This window comes from Lithobates pipiens, unplaced genomic scaffold (genome assembly GCF_037356315.1).
Source record: "Lithobates pipiens isolate NorthernLeopardFrog02 unplaced genomic scaffold, aLitPip1_a1.2 Scaffold_28, whole genome shotgun sequence".
In the NCBI taxonomy this organism is placed as follows: domain Eukaryota; kingdom Metazoa; phylum Chordata; class Amphibia; order Anura; family Ranidae; genus Lithobates; species Lithobates pipiens.
In genome coordinates, this window is record NW_027507789.1 from 114,495,622 (window position 1) to 114,518,322 (window position 22,701).

Here is a 22,701-nt window from a genome sequence, read left to right on the forward strand (position 1 = left end):
CCATTAAGATACATTTCTTTGTCCATGTCCCTTTCCCATTTGACCATATAAAGTAGATTAATGGGTTTAGAGTTGAGCTCAGTATAATTTTCTGAAATATGGCCAGGCATTCAGTTGAGGTTTTTGCAAAGCTATTTCATAGAGATCATTTTTACAAGATGTGAATGGTTTTCTAGATGTAAAAAGTGTGCTGAGTATAGCAGTATATTTCTGTATTGGACAGTTGGAATTTATACAGATCTGTTTTCTTCTGATAAAAAGGATAGATGTCTCCCTAGTTATGATGCTATAGCAGGTATTCTCTATCAAGATGCTTGAGTATTAGGACCCATTACCAAAACTCAGCTGTGTATGTCAAGGGTTTTTAATCCTTACTTTTTCTTGGTAGAAAAGTAGGAGGGAGAAGCAGGCCCCACTTACAAGGACATTTAATAATAAGTTCATGATAACATTGCCACAATTATTACAATTATTGCCCTCTAATGCCGCATACACACAATCGGACATTCCGACAACAAAATCCATAGGATTTTTTCTTTTTTTTCTTTTTTTTTTTTTTAATTTACATAATCTTTATTTATTTTCATAAAAAATTTTTTTTTCCATTAACAAACTTAATACAATTAAGTACATAATTTTTTCAAAATTAACAATTCCCTTCCCCTCCCCCCTCCACCCCCCCCCCCTTCAAATACATACCAGGGAAAGACAAAGGGTCCCTTATGCACATACTGTGAACGTGATACTCTCATTACCTCTATCTACTTAACACCTATACCGAATGCTCTCTCTCTCCTTCCTCTCTCCCGTCCTCATTCACTCCAAGTCCTTATATTGGGTATCCCAACCTATCTAGCCATGGTTTCCACATTCTTTTAAATTCCCTGAGATTCCCGCTTCTTACGTATACTACCTTTTCCTTCCATACCGTCTCAGTAATTAGTTGCCTCCAATCTGCTACCGACGGGGGGTTTTCTGCCTGCCACCTCTGCGCTATCAGTTTCCTTGCCTGGAACATACATCTCATTACTGCTTTATTTATACAAGCTAGTCCTCTTATTCCCTCGTTCAGGCCCAGTACACACATTCTGGGATTCCCTTGAATCGACACTCCAAATGTTTCATTCAGATCGGCAATAACTTCTGACCAATAGCGAAACAATTTAGGGCACCTCCAGAACATGTGTGTCATATCCCCCGTCGCCTGACATCTTGGGCAACCATCATCCTCCCTTCGCCCAAACCTATATAGCCTCTCTGGCGTATAATAGGCTCTGTGTAGTAGCATCAAATGTGACACCCTCTGGGCTGGTGAAACAGATATCCAATGTCCCCCCTCAAGTATCCTCATCCACTGCTCATCTGAGAATGTTCCTACTTCCTCCTCCCATTTTCTTCTACTTTTAAGTTTCTCTGGGTGTTCTATACTCCCTTCGCATATATGTGGATAGATATCTGCTATGAACCCTCTCGCTCTATCTTCAGAGTTTAATCTATTATAAATGGGGGATTTACTCCACACTGGCCCCAGTGTATCAAATTGTTTCGATAATGCATGTCTAATTTGTAAATATTTATAAAACGACTGTTTTGGTAGATCAAATTCCGTTTTTAATGTATTAAATGTTTTTATTGTATTTCCTTCATACAGCTGGGCCAGCCTGTCAATCCCCCTACTTTCCCACTCTTTGTACCTTCCTATCATTCCCATTTCCTGTAAATTCAGGTTATTCCATAGTGGGGTTTCTTTAGTCAGTCCTTCCAGACCCTTTATCGCTTTTACTGCCTTCCATACTTTTAGAGCAAGTCTTATTGTAGGTGTTCTATGGGGGAATGAGTTCGCCTCCAAAGCCTCTACTATAGTTTTATGAGGTGTCCCAGTAATCATTAACTCCCTGTTTGTACTTCCACTACTCTCATTGCTCATCCCCAAATGTTGCAATTGTGCAGCTAAGAAATAACTTCTTGGGTGGGGTACCGCCATTCCTCCTTTCCTTGACGGTAATTGCAGAATTTGTAAGCCTATTCTTGAAGTACCTCCTCTCCATATGAGACCTCGAAATAGTATTTCCATTTTTTTAAACCACTTTATGTCTATCCATATCGGCGAGTTATGCAACAGATACAGTAACTGTGGCATCCATAGCATTTTGATGAGATTGCATCTCCCTGCAACTGATAGTGGGAGTTTCTTCCAGATTTCTATTTTATTTTTAAATTTAACTAATAAAGGGGCAACATTATCACTTATATACCTTTTTGCATCTCTTTGTATGTATATTCCTAAATATTTTATTTTCTCCACCACTGCTAACTGTGGGATTGCCAATATACTTTGACTCTCCAATGTATCTACCGGCATCAGAGCTGATTTTTCCCAGTTTATTGTTAGTCCCGAGAAACTGCTAAACTCCCCAAGGACTTTCATCCCCTGCCAGGTGGACTTCTCTGAGTCCCCCAGGTAGAGGAGTATATCATCGGCATATAGCGCGATCTTTTCTTCCCTCGACCTTCTTTGGAAGCCTTCCATATCAACGTTAGATCTTATTGCAATGGCTAATGGTTCCATAGCGAGGGCAAAGATCAGGGGTGACAAAGGGCACCCCTGTCTTGTCCCTCTTTCTAATAATATCTTATCTGAATACTCGTTGTTAACCCTAATTCTAGCACTAGGGCCATTATACAGAGTTTTTATCCACTCAATAAATGAAGAGCCAAAGCCAAATTCTTTCAGAACCCGCCAGATGTATCTCCATTCTAGACTGTCAAAGGCTTTGACTACATCCAAAGCCATAATTGCTCTTTTACCTACGTTTTCCGTTGGAATCTGTAAATTAAGATACAGTCTTCTAATATTCATGCTAGTTGATCTACCGGGAATAAATCCTGTTTGGTCAGGGTGTATCAATCTAGAGATAATTTTATTCAGTCTGGCCGCCAGTACCTTGGCTAGTATTTTTGCGTCCGTGCACAAAAGTGAGATAGGTCGATAAGATTTGGTTTCCATCGGATCTTTCCCCTCCTTGTGCAGAACAATTATCGTTGTTTCCGTCATCGAGGTGGGCAATCTCCCTTCCTCCTTTGCCCTATTTAATACTCCAAGAAGTTCCGGAAGCAATACTCTCCCATAATATTTGTAGGTTTCCAATGGAAGACCATCTGGACCTGGGGACTTCTGGTTAGCCATTGCTGTCACTGCAGCTTGGATTTCTTCTAATGTTAATGGCGCTTCCATTATCTCTCTCTCCTCTTCGGTAAGGGATGGAACTCTAATGTTTCCAAAAAAAGTATCCATTTCCTCGTCACCCACCATCCCCTGCGATCTGTACAGTTTTACATAGTATGATCTAAAAGTATCTAGAATCACTGAACTCTGAGTAGAAATTTCTCCCTTCTCTGTCCTGATCGTGGTGACGGTGGATGGCGAGGAATTGGTCTTCACTAAGTGTGCCAGCATCTTCCCGACTCTTTCCCCTTCCCCAAACGCCACTTGTTTCTGGAACAATCTTTTATTCTCGACTTTCCTAATGAGCACTGCTTTATATTTTTGCTGTGTATCTAACCATATCTTTTGTGCCTCTGGGGTGGGATTTACTATATATTCTCTTTCTGCCCCTGCTAACTCCCTTTTAACTGTGTTTTCCCATTCTCTAGATGATTTCTTAATTTTCGCTACCTGTTGGATAAGGATACCCCTGAGGTAGGCCTTTAGTGCGTCCCATATCACTCCTCTCGCAGCGGTATCCTTATTCATCTCTATAAACTCTTCTAGCTGGGATAATACCTTATTTGAATCGCCAATTATCTCAAGCCATGCTGGATTCAGCTTCCATACTTTCAAAGGTCTTATCCCCCCTAGATGCAGCGATACCGTCACCAATGAGTGATCTGACACCCCTCTAGGTTGGTATGCTATATCTCTTACCACTTGGTTGGCTTCTTCATTCCCCAAAACTAGATCTATTCTTGAGAGTGAGGAGTAGGAGCTTGAAAAACACAAGTATTGTAGCAGGTCCGGGTTCCGGACTCTCCACAGATCAGACAGTCCCCCTTCTTGCATAAACCTGGATAACCGACTCTCACCCTCCCTCTGCAGATAAGTCCCTGGTGGAAATCTATCCTGATTTTTATTAATAACCTCGTTAAAGTCTCCCACTACTACCACTGGAATCCCAGATTTATCTACTATAAATTCCATTAGATTATATAAAACATCCAATTTAAACGGGGGTGGAATGTAGATATTTGCAAGGACATACTCCCGATTTTCAATTACACAATGCAAAAACACATACCTCCCTTCTTTATCGATGCTGGCCTGCCGACAGTTAAACGCTACTTCTTTTCTTACCAACACAGTCACACCTCTTGAATAAGAGGTGTGAACTGAGTGAAACTGAGCTTGAAATTTCCTACTGTAGTTCTCCAGATTGGAGTCCACAGTTAGGTGCGTCTCCTGTAGGCAGATCAGCCCGATATCACATTTTTCCAGGGCCTCAAACACCGCTGCTTTTTTAACTGGTGTACCCAACCCTCGTACATTCCAGGAGCCAATATTTATAACTCTAGCCTGCATACCTTCCTAGAAGAAAAAAAAACGGGAAGGAGGAAATGTCTCAATGTTATAGTTAATCTCCTAGGGACATTCTCTACATCCCATCTAGAAAACTGGGACATATGAGGGAACAGGAGGAGAGAGAGAAGCTTACTCGAGGTAAAATACCTATCATCTTTATGTGACCTATTACATATTATAATTCCATTCCATCCTAAGCTTCCCCTCTGTGAAAAAAAAATAAACTTTTCATGTATTCCAGACATTATTTTCAATTTCTCCTCTATTACTGTGCGAATTTCATCCTTTTCCTGTGCATTATTTCCCCTTTTATTCCTTATTCCTACCCCCCACCCCCCCATACCCTTCTAGGTTACCCCTAGGGGCTTTTTCTGTGACCAAAACATCCCCACCCATACCTTCATACTCCCCCCTCCTTCCTTCCCACTCACATACCTTCTCCCCATCCTCCCTCCCCTCCTCCCTAACCACCCTCCCCTTAAGCCCAACCTGTGTCTCATTTTTTACCCTTCTCAATCTCATTCACATATTCCACTATACTGTGTGTGTCCCACCGCCCACCGATACATGAATATGTACATTGTGCCCTTAATTCGAGTGCATTGTACCCATTATGTCTCCCCGTCCGGACTCGCCCCCTCTCCCCCTCTCCCCCCCCCCCCAATAAGGAGGTCAGGGGGGGAAAGAGAGAGAGAGAGGGAGGGAGCAAGGAGGGCAGAGAGAGAAGGAAAACCCCAAAAAAAAAAACAAGAAAAAACAGGGAAGAAAAATAACAAAGAAAAAACAAAGAGAGTGGGAGAGAAGGGGGGAAGAGGTTTTCCTCCTTTCCTTCTAACCTATCACCTCCTCATCAACCGATCCCCCTTCTCCACCCAGGCTGACACACCAGCTGGAGAATCAAAAAATAAAGTCTCTCCCAATGCTGCAACTCGTAACCGAGCTGGATACAGCAGAGCATAAGTGACATCTAATTTCTGAAGTCTACACTTGGTTTCAGCAAACTCTGCGCTTCTGCAGGTCCAGAGAAAAATCAGAATAAAATGAAACTTTGGCCCCTTTGTAAATAATACTTCCCATTTCTCTGGCCTTTTCGAAGCACAGCCGCTTTATCTTTATAATTCAAAAATTTCAGTAAAATAGATCTAGGCTGGCCCCCACGATTCGGGATTCTAGTCGGGACTCTGTGCGCCCGTTCTATTGCGAACTGTTGGGAAAAAGTCTCTCTTCCAAAAGTTTCCACAAACCATCTTTCCAGAAATATAATTGGATCAGAGCCTTCACATTTTTCCGGGAGTCCTACCAGCCTCACATTGTCCCTCCGGAGCCTGTTCTTCATTTCATCCAATTTCCCTGCGAATTTCCCCATCTGTATTTTTAGATCTTTGACCTCTTGATTCAATGGGTATACCTCATCTTCAATCTGAGATATTCTCCCCTCCGCTGCTGTTATTCTATCCGCCGTATTTTGGAGTTCTTGCCGCATCAAGGCTAACTCCTCCTTAATGCCTCTTGTTTGATCACATAGCTCTACCAGAGATTGTTTACACACGTTGACCGCCCCCAACACCTCCTTTAATGTGGGTTCTCCATCTCCCTCGGTCAAAGGGACCTGCATAAGTACTGTATCGGATCTCTCTAAAGCACCTGTCGTTTGTTTACCTACATTCTTTCCTCCTGCCAGCACTGATTGCCCTTGGCTCTTTCTGTCTGTTGCCGTTTTTACTTGTGCTCCCTTATTTGGGGTATGATCTGGGGTATGCGCATATTTTTCTAGTTTTGCTGCTGCTGATGTCCCTGTTGCCATAACCTGGGAGCCCTTTTCCTTATCTTTATCCTTAGTTGACCTTAAGGATTGTACTCCAACATTCTCTTGAGCTGCGGGCTCCTCTCCTCTCCTCCTTGCTGCCATGATTTAATTCAACGAATAACCCAAGGGGGTACCTCTCTTCTCCTCCAAGAGAGGGGGGAGGGGAGGTAGTTCCCAGGACGTTTTTTCCAGTACAAATGGGGTTTGCTAGAGGTATATGTCCTCCAATAGCTCCAGGAGTTTCCACTATCCAGCTAAATTCTTCCTCTCTTAGCGATAATACAGCAGTGGCAAATACGTCAGATTACCAACACTTAATCAGATATTGCCCATTTATTAGCTGGTTAATACAGTTCACACAGTGCAAGTTTCACTCCTCTGCACCTTCTGTTTTCCCCTTAGAGCTTAGAGATCTGTAAGCAGCCTTATACCACTAGATGCAGCAAAGCGTCTCTCAAGTATTCTCCACATTGTTAAATGTATAAGATAAAATACATACATTAAGTTCTGGACGGTATTGCAGGTGTCCTCCAGGGGTCTCACTTCACTGCTGTTCCACTGTTGGCCCAGAGTATTCGTTGCCTGGTCTGGCATTCTGGGTCTGGCTTCGCTGTGTTTGTCAGCCTCTCTCCTCTCTTCCTGGTCTCTTGCCTGCGTCCCGGACCAAGCTCTCGCGAGACCACGGCGCCCCTCGATCCCAGCTCCACACGGACCCGCAGGCAATCCTCCCACCTGTGCTGCCACAGCCTCCGGACCGACCGAGCACCTCCCCCGCACCAAGACAACGGGGGACCTCCACGGACCAGGTGCACCAGGTACTTTAGGGGATGTGATATTTCCTGTGGCAGCAATTCAGCTGGGGGAGCGTGGGCTTACATGCGTCCTTCTCCTTCCTCTTTTGCCACGGGCATCGCTACACAGGGTGCTGCCATTCGATCATAAGCTTCAACCGTCGGTGCAGCGGTGAGAGCACACACCTCTCTCACTTCTCACATGCCACCGCCATCACCATCCGGTCACGCCCCCAGTATTAGGATTTTTTCTGACTGATGTTGGGTCAGACGGATCTTGCATACAAATGGTCACACAATGTTGTCAGAAATTCCGAACGTCAAGAACGCAGTGATGTACGACAAGCCAAGAAAATTGAAGTTCAATAGCCAGTGCATCTCTTCTGCTTGATTCCGTGCATGCGTAGAACTTTATGCTTCGGATTGTGTACACGCGATCGGATTTTGTTGTCGGAAAATTAGAGATCCAGAACTCAAATTTTGTGTGTTGGAAATTCCGATGGAAAATGTCCGATGGATCCTACACACTGTCAGAATTTCCAACAAAAAGCTCTCGTTGAACATTTTCTGTTGGAAAATCCGTCCGTGTGTAGAGTTCTGAAATTGCCTATTTGTTAAATGGTACTTCTTTTGGGGTCAGAAGCTATTTTTTAAAGCATATTCCTCTTAACAGTTTAAAGACTTGGCAAATACTCATCTACAAAGTTATTTTAAGTGTTTTAACTGATTTATAGTCAACCTAAAGTACAAATTTACAGCATCATTGGTGATCTCACAATATAACTAAAAAGCCAATAGATCAATCTTTTTCTCTTGCATTCCTTCATCCCTGAGAGAACCTATTGAGGACTGGTCCTCCAACACCTCTTTAACACAGTGAAAGCCTGTATCCCCCTGAAGTGGAGGTATCTGTCCACACACCTATGGCAAAACAAAGTGGAAGAAGTCAGAAATATGGATGAGCTGTCACCTAGTGGCCAAGCACAAAATGTTCTTCAGAACGTTCTATTGGATGGACTTCTCCGTCTTGGATGAGGGGAAGGCTCTGTTGGGAACATCCTTTTGATGTTAAGGTTGTTACTTAATATTGTAGGCTCTGGGAATATTGTCCACCCCTTTCTCCTAACCATTCCCTATGCCCCATCCTTCCCCAAGCCCGCTTTCCCTTTGCCTTGACTCGTTTCGCTTTCTAACTTAATCCTTTCCTTTCCCCTGCACTGCTTTTCTCTTTTGTCATTCCTTTCCCAATCTTTATCATTCTTGTTCTCCACCTATTACACTGGCAAACCCTCTAGCCTGAATCTTCACTCACTGGTTTGGGCGGCACAGTGGTGTAGTGGGTAGCACTCTTAACTAGCAGTAAAAAGGGTTGCTGGTTCAAATCCTCCACCATGACACTACCTGCCTGGAGTTTGCATGTTCTCCCTGTGCCTGCGTGGGTTTCCTTAGGGAACTCCAGTTTCCTCGCACGCTCCAAAGACATGCTGGTAGGTTTATTGGCTTCTGTGAAAAATCGGCCCTAGTATATGAGTTGGGGACCTTGGATTGTGGGCTCCTTGAGGGTAGGGACCGATGTGAGTGTGCAATGTATGTGTGGAGCACTGTGTAAATTGATCGTGCTATACGGGTACCTTAAATAAAAATAATAATAATATAATAGATTAGCATCTTAATGAGACACAATGTCCAGAGATAGGGACAATTGTAGACCTGCACTCTCATTTAGATTGAACTGAATGGTGTCTTTATTCAACCTTACTAACTATGTAACTACTGTATATATATATATATATATATATATATATATATATATATATATATATATTACACTATGGTTCCTGCTTGCTTATTGTTTGTATAGAGTGGAAAAGGATTAGAACACCTGTCAGGTTTTTATTGGTGTTTTTGTCTCCATTAGAGAGATTCACCCTACCTATTTATCCTGGTGACCATTATCACTGAAATTGAAGGGAAAAGAAAATTCCCAACTTTGATTGGTCCCTTCCTGTGGCGGCTATGAGACAGAGAGTGGAGGGAAAGCCCCCTGATGGCAAAAAATAACCTGACATGGGTTATAACTCTATGCTATCCAAAATGAAAAGAAGTGTTACCTTCAGTGTTGGTTTAATTGTACATACCTAAAACGGTCTATAAAAAGGTATATTTAAGGGTCTAGCTGTTCTTATAATGATCACCAGGTACCTGAACTACCTTCTGTTACAAGCATTATCCTATTCATACATGGTGAAATACTTGTACACTTTGGAAAGGGCAAAACTGAAAACTATACATGCTGTTGTTTGAAATGCATCTTATCTAAGGCAGAACCACCAAGATCTGGAGGTTGTAAAAGCAGTAACAAACAATTGTAATATAGTGAATTAGATTTAGACTCTTGTGTGTATATCTGACAAGTCATTTTATTCACCAACTCAGATATACAGAAGCCAAGGGCACAAATGTGTGTATTGTACAACTAGAGTAGCTAATTAAACATATTGATGGCATATATGATATGGGCACAGTAATATTTCAGGCAGTTAATTGGCTTCCTGCACACACCCTACCCTTTGCAATCATCCATGCGTATAACTCCTCAGTGATGCTTTCAGGGATTTGTTTGCACAGTATCTGAGATGCTTCTATGGTATCAGATAAGCATTGTGCGTTCATAGCTGTGGTCAGGGGCATTTCCCTTCAGTCCCAGCATGATTCCTGGCTCCCTACAGTCCCCAATCAACATTTGATTTGATACGTATCCGTAGGCTGTCCATTCCAGCAGAGGGGATCTGTCTTTTTCCTTCCCCACGACATCTACTTCTGTTCTCAACGACTGCTATAGCTGGGAGGAGGCAAAAAAAGGTTTGAAGGTTAAAATCAGAGAGAACTAATACTCAAACTGTATTCTAGCTTTCTGATCATTTCTTTAGCAGAACAAACATTTTGTAAATGAAAAGTAAACAATATTGACAGTATAATTAGAAAAAGGAACCTAAAGGAGTGAAGGCAACAAAGACCAAGCGGCCCATTAAGTCTACCCCATTGTTTTACTCTTTTGTCTGAGTATAGATGTATATCTGTCCCACGCCATGTCTGAATGTTTAATATGCTTTAACAATGGGTTTGTAAACAGTGACAACTTTTTTTGGCAATTTGAAAAACGGGGGATTTTATTTTACTTTAGTGGCTTGGATCAGTCAGATGGTAAAAAATGAACTCTAAAAATAACCCATTGCAAACCATTGTATTGTAATAGTCACAAGAATATGCTCATTGTGAAAACATTTACTTGTTTGCTGGTCACACTCAGACCTTAGCACATTAGGGGGTTGTGGCACCTACCTGTGCTTGTGATAGATTGATGTCAGATGAACTGTTTTAGAGCAATGTCAGGTTAAATGGGAGTTAGTGCACACAGTCATTTTTTTATAGGAACCTATAGCAAGTTTACCCCCTGCTAAACAACATTTTCTCTGCATAATAATAGTGGTTATGCTTTCTGTGTAACACAAGCCTGTAAGAAAATGATCAACTTCCAGATGCAGTATATATACACAGTGACAGGGAGAAGTGATCCTTGTTTATCTTTATAGGCATTTGTTGGTACAGTAGATTGAAAAAAAAAAACGTACATGCTGGATTTTAAAGTTTAATAAAACTCTGATATTATATTGCACTATATATTTCAACGGTATCTGTCATGTAGATTTTAGTGCAAATGTTCGTTCAGAAATAATGTTAGCCAGCTAATTTTCTTTGAAAGTCCTTAAAATTTCATTCAGACCTGCGATTTGAATCGAGTTCCAGATGTATTAAACAGGTTTCATTGCAATATTTTCCTCAATTACAGCTAGAATTTTGAATGTTCAAAAAAAAAAAAAAATTGTCATTCCACTCATTTGAATATCCTTGTCACTATAGTCCAAATCCAGTTTCAATTTGACCTCACTAAGCCCTTGTACACACGATCGGAGATTCCGACTGAATGTGTCCGATCGGAGCGTTTTGTCAGATATTCCGACTGTGTGTGGTTTGCATCGGACTGTTTCCGTCGGAATATCGGTCGGACCAAATTTTCCAACTTGCCGGAAATATTTTCTGACAAAATGCTCCGATAGGACATACTCCGATCATGTGTAGAGAATTCCGATCGGACAAAGTGCCACGCATGCTCAGATCAAATTCCTACATCAAAGATATTGGCTACTAGCCTGAACGTAGTCCCATCGTAACGAAAGTACGTCATCACGTTCTGAAAGATCGTAACTTTGTCCGACCGTGTGTATGCAACAGTTTCGGAGAAAGATCCGTCAAACAAAATCCGACGGACAAAGGATTTGGTTTGTCGGAATCTCCGACCGTGTGTACAAGGGCTAACAGTTGGAAAATTGAGCAAATTTATACAGGTGTATGGCCAGCTTAAGGCCCTTTTCACACTGGCAGATTTGCTTGCTTAGCAGGTGGTTCTCTGCTAATGCCCGCTGAGCAGGAAGATGACATGTCCACTAATGCCCGTTTCCTCTATGGGCATTTGGATGTAAAAGGATCCCCTGTCTGTTTCCATCCGACGATCTGATCCACCAGATGGAAGGAGAATGGATGCCCCATCCATCTGTTTTTGGGGATAGGATCGGATGTTGATAGATGTCAACGGACACATGTCTGTTGACACCCGCCGCTCAATATCAGGTAGCTGATGGTCCAATTGGGTCCACCTAAAAAATTGACAGGTGGACCTTGTCGGTCCTACTGTGTAAAAGGGGCCTAATGCCGCGTACACACGAGCGGACTTTTCAACATCCAAAGTCCGACGGACTGATTCCGTCAGACTATTCGATCGCGTGTGAGCTGCAACGGACTTTTGATTCGCCAAAGTCTGACGGACTTTAGAATATGGAACATGCTTCAAATTTTTCCGACGGAACTCCGCCGGACCCGGTCCCTCCGAAAAATTAGCTCGTGTGTATGCTATTCCGACGGACTAAAACCGACGCTAGGGCAGCTATTGGCTACTGGCTATGAACTTCCTTATTGTTGTAATATGTTGGCCAATTCATGTAGGATATTGTATTAAAGTACCATAATGACCAGAAATTCAGTTGAGTTGTCCAAGCCAACTGCATTTTAACATATCAAAGGGACAGCTGAAGACCCTTTGATGTGTTAATCTTATGCAAGTCTACCTAGGTGTGTGAGGTATGGCCTGTTAAGCTAATTGAACATTTCAATGGATACATTGTTTTAACTTAAGGAAGATGTAGGACCATAGAAGAAGTATTTATTGATGGTAATAAGATTGGAGGGAGGTATTCATGGGAAACATTTGGTTGACCTAGCAGAACCCCCCCCCCCCCCCGTGTCAGACCAGTACTTGAGAGGACATTCAAGCTGGCATTCAGTGAGTCTTGTCTGGGTGTGTGGTGTGGTCGTGAAGGCACCAGGGTCTGAGGAAATATGGGGATCTGAATATTTACTATATTGATAAGATTTACTCTGTTGGATTGGGTCATCTGTTGCAAGACTTTGTTCTGTATTGGAAGTCAATAAAGTGCATCTCTCTGGAAGAACTGGGTTGCTGCGGAAGAATACTTATAATAACGAATTAATCATCTACCCGCGCCACTCTACATATATATTATATCACTACATTGGTGCCGTGACCCGGATTGAAGGGATATCACTACACTTATTCGAGTCCAGTCGTACGTCATCACGTTCGAATCTGTCGGAGTTTAGTGTGATTGTGTGTGGCCAAGTCCGCTCAGTCGAAAAGTCAGTCAGAACTCTGTCGGAACTCCGGCAGAACTCCTTCGGAAGTCTGTCGGACATAAGTTCTCTCGTGTGTATGGGGCTTAAGAGTTTCCGTATCAGTGGATCTACAATTATAAACACAAAAAGTGCTGCAAATTAGTTTATAGAATTAACACCTTTGGTATGAAGAGCGATTAAAGAGGTTCTTCACTCTGGAAAAAAAAATGTAAAGTCAGCAGCTACAAATCCTGTAGCTGCTGACTTTTAATAAAAGGACACTTACCTGTCCAGGGATCCAGCTCTTTACTAGCCTTTGGGTTCCCAGAGCCAGCATCCTAACTGTGGGCAGCTGGCTGTGCTGCTTGCAGCTTCACTTCTGGCTGCCCACTGTGCATGGGCGAGCTGCATTGCACTTTGTAAATAGTTCCACAGTTGTTTGGGACCTGTGAAATATCCCAAAATACTGCGGGAAGGGGAAGCCTAGGCAATCCAAGTGAAAATGGGAGCTTGTACCTGTCAAAACAAGGTACCCTCTCCAACGAAAAAGAGTGACTTGCCAAATGTGGCAAGGGAGGGGTGGAGGAGGACTTAAAACAGAATTTCCCCTTTTGGGTGAAGATGTCCTTTAATTTACAATGTGCAGATGTTCATGTCATGCACTTCTACTTTCTCTTGTCCTTCAATTCCCGTAATTTATTGTTCTTAGACTGGCAGACCCTCTAGTCTGAATGCTAAAATCTTCAGAAAAGCTTAGAGTTTAGCGTCCCCTAGTTTTGCTTCTATAAAGGGAGGCCCGGAGCGTGGTGACACGCAGGGGAACCTTAGAGCAGGGCTGGGCATGACGAGGTGCCCAGTCACACCCAGGGGAGGAGTTCTGGGAGGAGCGGCCGTATAATAGAGGGGGCGGAGCCTGAGGAAAGCCAGTCGGCAGGACAGTGTGCGAGGAGGCGGTTTTCCCACCCACCCTCCCTTGTGTTAGGATGCTTAACCTTTGTTTTGTATTGTTCTTACAGGTACAGGTACGGAAGGTCGTCATGACAGCTGGGGGGGGGGAGCTTTGGCGGTGTTTTTGTTTGTTGGTCAGTGACGGGAGCGGTAACGGAGGTGACTAAATGGGGTGGGGGGCTCATCGGTAGTATGGCCCCTCCGGTGTATTCATCAAATGGTTGGTGAATACCGGTGGTTGCACTGCGGGAAAAGGGGGTGTCTCCGAGCGGCACAGCTGGAGGCCTATGGTTGATAAAGGTCCCGCAGTGTACTGGTGTGATTTATATGGGTATATATATATATATATATATCCGGCGAAAGAGGAGATAGCTACGTCACTGACCAATAAACGGGGGTTGAAACATGTTGTTTCTCATGGTTGTAATTACTTTGTTTTATAAAGTTATTTTGGAGTTTTATGTTATTTGGTTAATAAAAGGCTGTTATGGCCATTTATACTCCATAAGAACGGTGTGGTCTCTTATTCAAAGAAGGTAAAAAGGGGTATGATGGGTCTGTAACAGTTAGAAGGAAGTTTATCTGGGTTACACTAGTCATGTACACGAGAATCCACTTTATAGGCAACACATTAAGTGTGACGAGTGCAGCTTGCCTGGTTATTGTAGTCCTTGACACACGGACTGTTCTGGCTCTGACCTGATCTTTGTTCAGTACTCATACTAGCAAAGCCAAAGTCCAAAAACTATTTTATAGTTTAAGAATGGTTTTGAGGTTACTTTTATCTGACACTGGTGGCAGTTATGTGTTTTGTCACTACCCTTGACATATAAGTGGCATCTGTACAGCAAACATAGTGTATAAAAACACCAGATGGGATTTATCAAAGTACTGTGTACAGCAGGGGGGTTGCTAGGTCTACAAAAGATCTGGGGCTAGAGCCCATAGCAGCGTAGTAACGAAAATCATATGCTTGGGCGGGCATACAGATGTATATACAGTAATATAAGCGTGTGTGTGTATATATATATCCCAAGAGAGCCCCCCCTTACATCAGGGTCCCCAGAGAGCCTCCTCCTTACATCAGAGTCCCCAGAGAGCCTCTCCCTTGCATCAGGATCCCCAGAGAGCCCCTCACTTACATCAGGGTTCCCAGAGAGCCTCCCCCTTAAATCAGGGTCCCCAGAGAGCCCCCCCCCACTTACATCAGGGTTCCCAGAGAGCCCCCCTTACATTAGGGTCCCCAGAGAGCCTCCTCCTTAAATCAGGGCCCCCAGAGAGCCCCCTTTACATCAAGGTCCCCAGAGAGCTCCCTCCTTACATCAGAGTCCCCAGAGAGCCTCCCCCTTGCATCAGGGTCCCCAGAGAGCCTCCCACTTACATCAGGGTTCCCAGAGAGCCTCACCCTTATATCAGGGTTCCCAGAGAGCCTCCCCCTTGCATCAGGGTCCCCAGAGAGCCCCCCACTTACATCAGGGTCCCCAGAGAACCTCCCCTCGGGAACCCCTGCAGAGACTTGTGGCTGTTGGCCCCAGATTCAGGGATTTAACCCCAAAAGCCACCCCCTAGTGACGCCACTGCTGTACAGTAATGTACAGCTTAGCGTACTGAATGTAGTGGTCCACTGATATAATGTACAGCAGCAGGATGGAAGTACTCCCTTATATTTTTAAAAAAAATAGGGAAGTGCCCCTTTATATTGGCAGTCAGAAGTTGGCATGATCCCTTACATTGCTGTCAGTGGGAGGAAGAATACGCCTGTACACACAACTGAAGAGATCTTTGGTGTCAGTGGTTACTTTACTGAGAGGCAACAGGAGACTCTCTGCTGGTTCTGTTCAGTTGAGTCTGCCCAGTGATGACTGTGCTGGAACTATGCAGACATCATTGGGTGGCAGATCAATTCACCATGGCTGTGGAAAAAAATTATCTAAATGCTGGATATCACTAACCCAGGGTACCAAAGTGTCTGGGCCTAGGGATGGCCATGGTGGTAGAACAACCAAACATCACCCAACCCCTCAGGTAACAAGGCGAGATGAGGGAACACAAAATGGGACTCTAATTTTGCCTACCAGAGATAACACAACACAATTAAATCAATAACAATACAAAAAAATGTAAAAGTGCATCTCACACTCATGTGGTGTGTCCATCTATATATGTATATATGTTCACTGAACTTCAACATAAGTAATATCATATATGGCATCTCTTTCCACCGCTAAGTGGCCAATCCCTGCTACCTCTCTGACAGCCAGAAAGTAAGACTGAGGACAAAACAAATACACTCTCACTTATTGGGTTGTAGCTTCCATAAAACTATATGGGATGAATTATACATTTCATTTGTGTAGGTGCTACAGTGCTGCAAAAAGTGGGGATCTCTGTACAAAAATGATTTAAAGGTACAAAAGTGTGCTTGTGAATGATGTGTGTATGTGGTGGGCCCAGCATGAAATTCTGCTTTGTTTACTTGTGTAATAAATTGAGTAATAATACCTGTTAAAAGAATCCTGTGACACTAGATCGCATAGTTGTGGAAATCACTTTTGCAATGGCATCCCTGTTGCTGCTGTGGCTTTGGCCTTTCTGTTTACATTTAAACTAAAGCACCGCATGGAGTTTGGGGCTCTAGAAACATCTCTGTGTAATTATTAAATTAAATGGTACTGATGGATTGGCAGTAATAGTATCCCCCCCCCCCCCCCCCCGCACTGCAAGTACTAAACACTTACTTCTGCATAGGGTGCCATTAAAAGCACTCTCCATGTGTTAGGTCCCCTAAAACTGCTTCTCTTGGTGTTCAGTCATATTGTACAGCATAGATGGCACAGTGGTGTAGTGGTTAGCACTCTCATCTAGCAGTAAAAAGGGTCGCTGGTTTGAATCCCAACCACAACACTACCTACCTGGAGTTTCCTCCAGGTACTCCAGTTTCCTCCCACACTCCAAAGACATGAAGGTAGCTTTATTGGCTTCTGTCCAAAATTGGCCCTAGTATATGATTGGGGACCTTGGATTGTGGGCTCCTTGAGGGTAGGGACTGATGTGAGCGTATGATGTACAGGGATAGGGACAATCATAGACACCTTGCTCAGGTTGAACTGGATGCACTAGTGTCTTTATTCAACCTTACTGAGCATTGTAAGCAGGGCCTGCCCACAATCCAGTTTGGAGTGGGAGTGGGAGCATTGATCAGTAAGGGTAATAGCAGTGATCTTTGGTCACTGATTATCTTCTGAAACATGTCACCATTCTCCAACAACACCTCCGGTATGTCTGAAGTCTTGGCCTATCTATTCATCTAGTATATCTGCTATCTCTGACAGTGCTCTCCTAGCATTACATATTCTAAACATTCTACAGGGCCCTTTATTGATGTAGGGATCCTCAGTTGGGACCCCCGACAACTCATAAGTTGACAACTGCTGTATTAGTTCTGAGTACAGAACTTTTCACTATACAGATATGGTAACTGCCTTTTCTAACTTGTTTTCAAAGATGGCTGCCCCAAAACTGTCATCCCTATGCTTACTCCACTACATGCTTGCTAGTTTATGTTGCTGGGCACTTGTGGGTTGGAGGACAAACTAAGTTTCCCTATGTTTTGGAATCCCCAACAATGAGATTTCCATGCAGTTTGTGTCACCATCCTTATCCACAAGGCCATAGTGAACGGCACAATTCCTGTATTTGTTTGGGGTGAATGATGCAGAATCCATTTGGGTAACATTATGCCATCATTTAGCTATGTAAATACTATGGCACTTGATGGGAATTCTTAAAGCCACCCCCATCAAATCATTCTCTGCAGTTATTACCTTTTGTACCACCATCCCCTCCCTTTAGAATGTAAGCTCTATGAGCAGGGCCCTCCTGTACCTTTAGTATTGGACTGTACTATAATTGTGTTGTCCCCCCTAAACATTGTAAAGCACTGCGTAAACTGTTGGTGCTATATAAATCGTGTATAATAATAATAATAATAATAATAATAATAAAGGGGGATGCAATGTTCTGACACAAAGTGTTCACCTATTGAATAGTGTACGGGCCGTACTGCGCAGGTGCATCGCTTGCGCAGTACGGAGGACAAGGAGAAGCCGGACATCTCCGAAGAAGAACGGCGCTTACGCACTGAGTCCAGGTTGAAGCCCCACCATCCAAGTGAACATAGGGTTGCTCATAGTAACAGGGCCCCTCGTGGGCTCGCTTCGCTTGCCACGCTTCCGGCATGGCCTTGCTTCGCTCGGCTCTTTTATATTCTAACTCTATGTCCACTTGAATGGTGGGGCTTGAACCTGGACACAGTGCACAGGCGCCGTTTACCTTTGGAGATGTTCGGCTTCTCCTTGTCCCCCGTACTGCGCAAGCGCAGTACAGGGCGGACAGTATGTGATGGGGGACACTATCTGATCGGACACCGGAAAACCCCTCAGATAGCAGAAGCCAAGGTTTAATTCATTAGTCCACCCAATAACCACAATGCTAGTCTCAAGTCCTAATGGATCGTTGATCCATGAAGCCAATTGAATTTTTGTCATGCAATAAAAAGCACCACTGGTCATATTTACACACAATAATATTCTTAATGGTGGTACAAGACTGGTCATAGCTTGGGAAATATTATTCTGGGTCTATGATCATACCTAAAAGATACAAGATCAAATATGTTTATTTAAAAAAAAAACATATATACTTTTTACTTGTACTTGGAACATTGGAAGGTCATATTCCAAGATGTTTTTTTGTGCCATGGGCTAAAAAGGGGTTAAATGAGACATGCTGCAGAGGACAGGACAGCCAGTCTGCTCTTGCTGTACTGCATTGTCAGTCTCTGCTCAGCAGAGGTTTTCCCCCTCCTGTCTCTCATTGTGGCTGAGTCTTATCAGCATCTTGCAGGCTTGCCATCAGTATGCACCTCATTATGCCTACAATAATGTCCTCTGAATGCAAATAGATCAGCAGCCGGCAAGGAGCCCCCATGCCGAGGACTGGATGTACGAAGCGCCATCACCCTCCTCTGTGTGTTTATTTTCTGCTGTAGTAAGGAATGTTACAACATCTCTATGTCTTGCACGGTGCTCCCCCATCTTATCTTGGGAAACCGTATTTGTTACAGCACCTGTCTGACAACCATTCTTACTTCCAGGATAGGGTGACCCGGGCCGTGGTGAGATTACAGAGCCTGTTAGAAAAATCCATGACCAGTTTGTGGCAAGAAACCAAATCTGATATTGTCTGCCCACTTTAATATCTATGGAAGCATTTTTATCCTACATTTATATAAAAAAAAAACCTGCAAAGGAAAAAAAGAGTTGTAGTCCTTGGCAATACTTTAGATGTCAGCATGCTTTCTCTGTACAGGGAAATGGCTTTTAGAAGCTATTCGGTTGCTTTGGATAGCAAAAAACAAATTATGGATGGAGTTACAATATATTAGTGGAAGGGGGAACCCCCTGTGACGGTCCTGGACAGCCAAATTATACCACTGGATATCAAATGCTGCAGAAGTAAGCCCAGAGGCTATATTGGTCTTCATTGCCTAATGTAGCAAGACATAGATGCGTGCTACCCACGTGGATTTTTTTCTATGACATTTTTACACACGCGTGTTTATCTATTAAAAATAAATATTTTCAGATTAACCACTAGATGGAACTTTTACCGGATCAGTTTAGTCTCTGTCAGCTATAATGGAAATGCTTTGCTTTCTTGCAGACTTGCATTGTGTGAAAGAGTAGTAAAGGATAACCCCTGTGCAGCGCTTCAAAGCAGGAGGCAGAGCCTGGACCATGCAATGGACAAATATGGCTGCCAGCATGTACAATTATAATTACAAAATATTTACATAACCAACAAGTTTTTAGAGTAGTGTAGAGTCACTCTGCACATGCTGAGTTTGGTGTATATTGCTAGAGAATTATGTTTTCTTGTAAGGGTGCATGTAATTAACACAGGGCCAATCAGCACTGTCCGGACAGAGGGTCTGGGGCCCTGCAGCCTCATAGGACAGTTAGAAGAATATGAACTCTCCTCCTACAAGCTTTAACCATAGTTACATACATAGTTACATAGTTGGTAAGGTTAAATAAAGACAACAGTCCATCCAGTTCAACCTATGTAGGTGTATGTGTGTGTAGAGAAATCATTTCCCATATCCCCATATATTGTGTTTGTGAAGAGTCTTTTACAAGCTATCCATACTTCCTGCTGACACCACCGATTGTGGAAGAGAGTTCCACATACTTACCACCCTGACAATGAAAAACCCGTCTACGCAGCTTAAGGTTAAACCACTTCCCTTCCAGGCTCATTGTGTGGCCCTGTGTCCTTTTTCACTCCCTGGGACTGTTTCATAAAGTTTCACTGTTGAGATATTTGTATAATGCTATCATATCTCCTCTCAAGCGTCTCTTCTCCATTGAGAATAAATGTAGTGCTTGTAGTCGTTCCTCATAATTGCGGTCCTCCAGTCCCCATATCAGTTTAATTTAGTTGCCCTTTTCTGGACTCTCTCCAGCTCCAGCACATCCTTTCTGAGGATTGGTGACCAGAACTGGACAGAATACTCCAGATGCGGCCGAACCAGAATTTTTTTAAACTGGTAGATTAGTCGTTTTATCTCTGGAGTAAATTCCCTTTTTAATGCATGCTAATATTCTGCTGGCTTTGGTAGCTGCTCCTTGACACTGCATACTATTTCTCTGTCTTCTACTAGGAACCCCAGATCTTATAACCAGACACTCATAGAATTCACAAGACTGCTATATACTGCTGTTGAGAAAAGCTATTTAGCAGTTTATATTTACTAAACTATTGCATTTCCATGTTCTGTGTATTGTGAGAGACCAGATATAGTGAATGCATGGTCCTGGGTTCAATAACACTTTATATGTCCTAATGCTCATTGACACATGGGATAACATTGAGCTGCTTCTATATGAGAAACGCAAAACCTCTGTAAAAGCAGTGTTTTATTAAGCCAGAGGGTATGGACCCTAAAATAGAAATGAAAGGCAAACATTTGTGTATAGATATAAAAAAAATGATAATAATATACATTTTTTTCTCCCTTTTTTAATAAATGATCACATAATCTCAGTTCTCAGCTGCATAGGGGGGGGGGGGGGGGGGTTGGTGAACATCGCTTGGATCGCCGCAGCGATCTGACCTAAAGAATATGATACATACCTTTTTTTTTTTTGGACCTAGATGGACTTGGAGGTAGTCGGATGTAAACGGACGCATGTACGATGTACGATATGCCCATAGATTATTATTGATCTTCCATTCAGATCCATCTAAAAAACTAATAAGAGGATCTGATCAGAACCCTCTTCTGAAAGGACCCTTCCATGAAATCCCATAGAATCCAAGAAATTGTGTTGGTAAACTTGTTCTCAAAACTGTTTCAATGATTTCCAACAAAATCTAAAGCATCGATATAGATCTAAGCAGATGTTGGATTATTTTACTGTATAGCTGCTATAGTTGCAGATTTGACCTTTATATTTTGGGCTCTCTGAACAAAGCTAGTTTGCTTAGGGTTTTTAGATGTTTATCCTCCTCATGTCCCTATTATCTTGTGTCTTACAGAACCAGGCTGAAGCTCATTATAAAGGCCACAAGCATGCACGGAAGCTCAGAGCCTTGGAGAGCGCGCGACACAAGCAGAAGCAGAATGGAAGTCGAGAAAGAGCATCAGCGCCCCCAGTGGACACCAAAAGAAGCACAGACTCTCAGAGTGAAAGTAAGATCCTTTCAGGGCATCACCTTTCATAAACTATTAATATTATTATAATTATTTAGCGACAACAGTTTGCTCACCCCTTTACAATATAAAGGGGGACAGTACAATTTCAATACAGAAGGAATAGGAGGGCAGCATTGTATGGGTGATTGGGTTGCTACTTTTCACAAAGAATAAAATTAGGTTATGCAGATGAAGAAATGCTTTCATTTTATTTTGAACAAGTACAAATTTATTTTGACCAAGTGAAATGCCATATTTAAACATTCCCTGACTGGAGGAGAAACATGGTGGGTTATGCAATGCAATTGAATTGGGGATGGGTAAATCGCTCTTAGCCATCATTCCTAGTGGAAGGATTGGCCATAGCTGGGCAGAGAGCCCTGTAGACTTCCTTTTCCTGCTGTAAACTCCAGCGCATGGGGCTTATTTCCTAAAGGCAAAACCCACTTTGTACTACAAGCGCACTGCGAGTGCATTTGGAAGTGCAGTCGCTGTAGATCTGAGGGGGACATGCAAGGAAAATAAAAAAACAGCATTTTAGCTTGCACATGATTGGATGATTTAATCAGCAGAGCTTCCCCACATTTCAGATCTTCCCCTCAGATTTGCAGCGACTGCACATCCAAGTGCACTTGCAGTGTACTTGTAGTGCAAAGTGGATTATCCTGTAGTAAATCAACCCCAATGGGGGTTGATTTACTAAAGGCAAATCCACTTTGCATTAAAAGTGCACTTGGAAGTGCAGTCGCTGTTGATCTGAGGAACATACAAGGAAAAAAAAAAACAGCATTTTTGCTTGCACATGATCGGATGATACAATCAGCAGAGCTTCCCCTCAGATCTACAGCGATCTATAGTGACTGCACTTACACTAGCAGTGCACTTGTAGTTCAAAGTGGATTTTCTTTTAGTAAATAACCCCCCCCCAATATCTCTTCTGAAATAAAAGCATATCTGTTCGCTGTGTGTTACAGTGGAAGTTCAGTTCTGCTTTAATATTGTATGTCTGCACTCTACAATGCATTATTGTGAAATATCGGAGTCACGCTTAGGTTAAAAAAGAATTCCAGGT

At 42.9% G+C, this 22,701-nt stretch overlaps 1 protein-coding gene across 2 annotated transcripts in view; it reads left to right on the forward strand.

Moving 5' to 3' along the window:
• The window catches only part of ZNF385C (zinc finger protein 385C), a 619,764-nt gene that overhangs the window by 557,992 nt on the left and 39,071 nt on the right, over positions 1-22,701 (forward strand). For both annotated transcript variants that reach the window (XM_077459559.1, XM_077459560.1), the window contains one exon: positions 21,473-21,626. In XM_077459559.1, the coding sequence (XP_077315685.1) occupies positions 21,473-21,626 (154 nt within the window). The remainder of the gene's footprint in view (positions 1-21,472; positions 21,627-22,701) is intronic.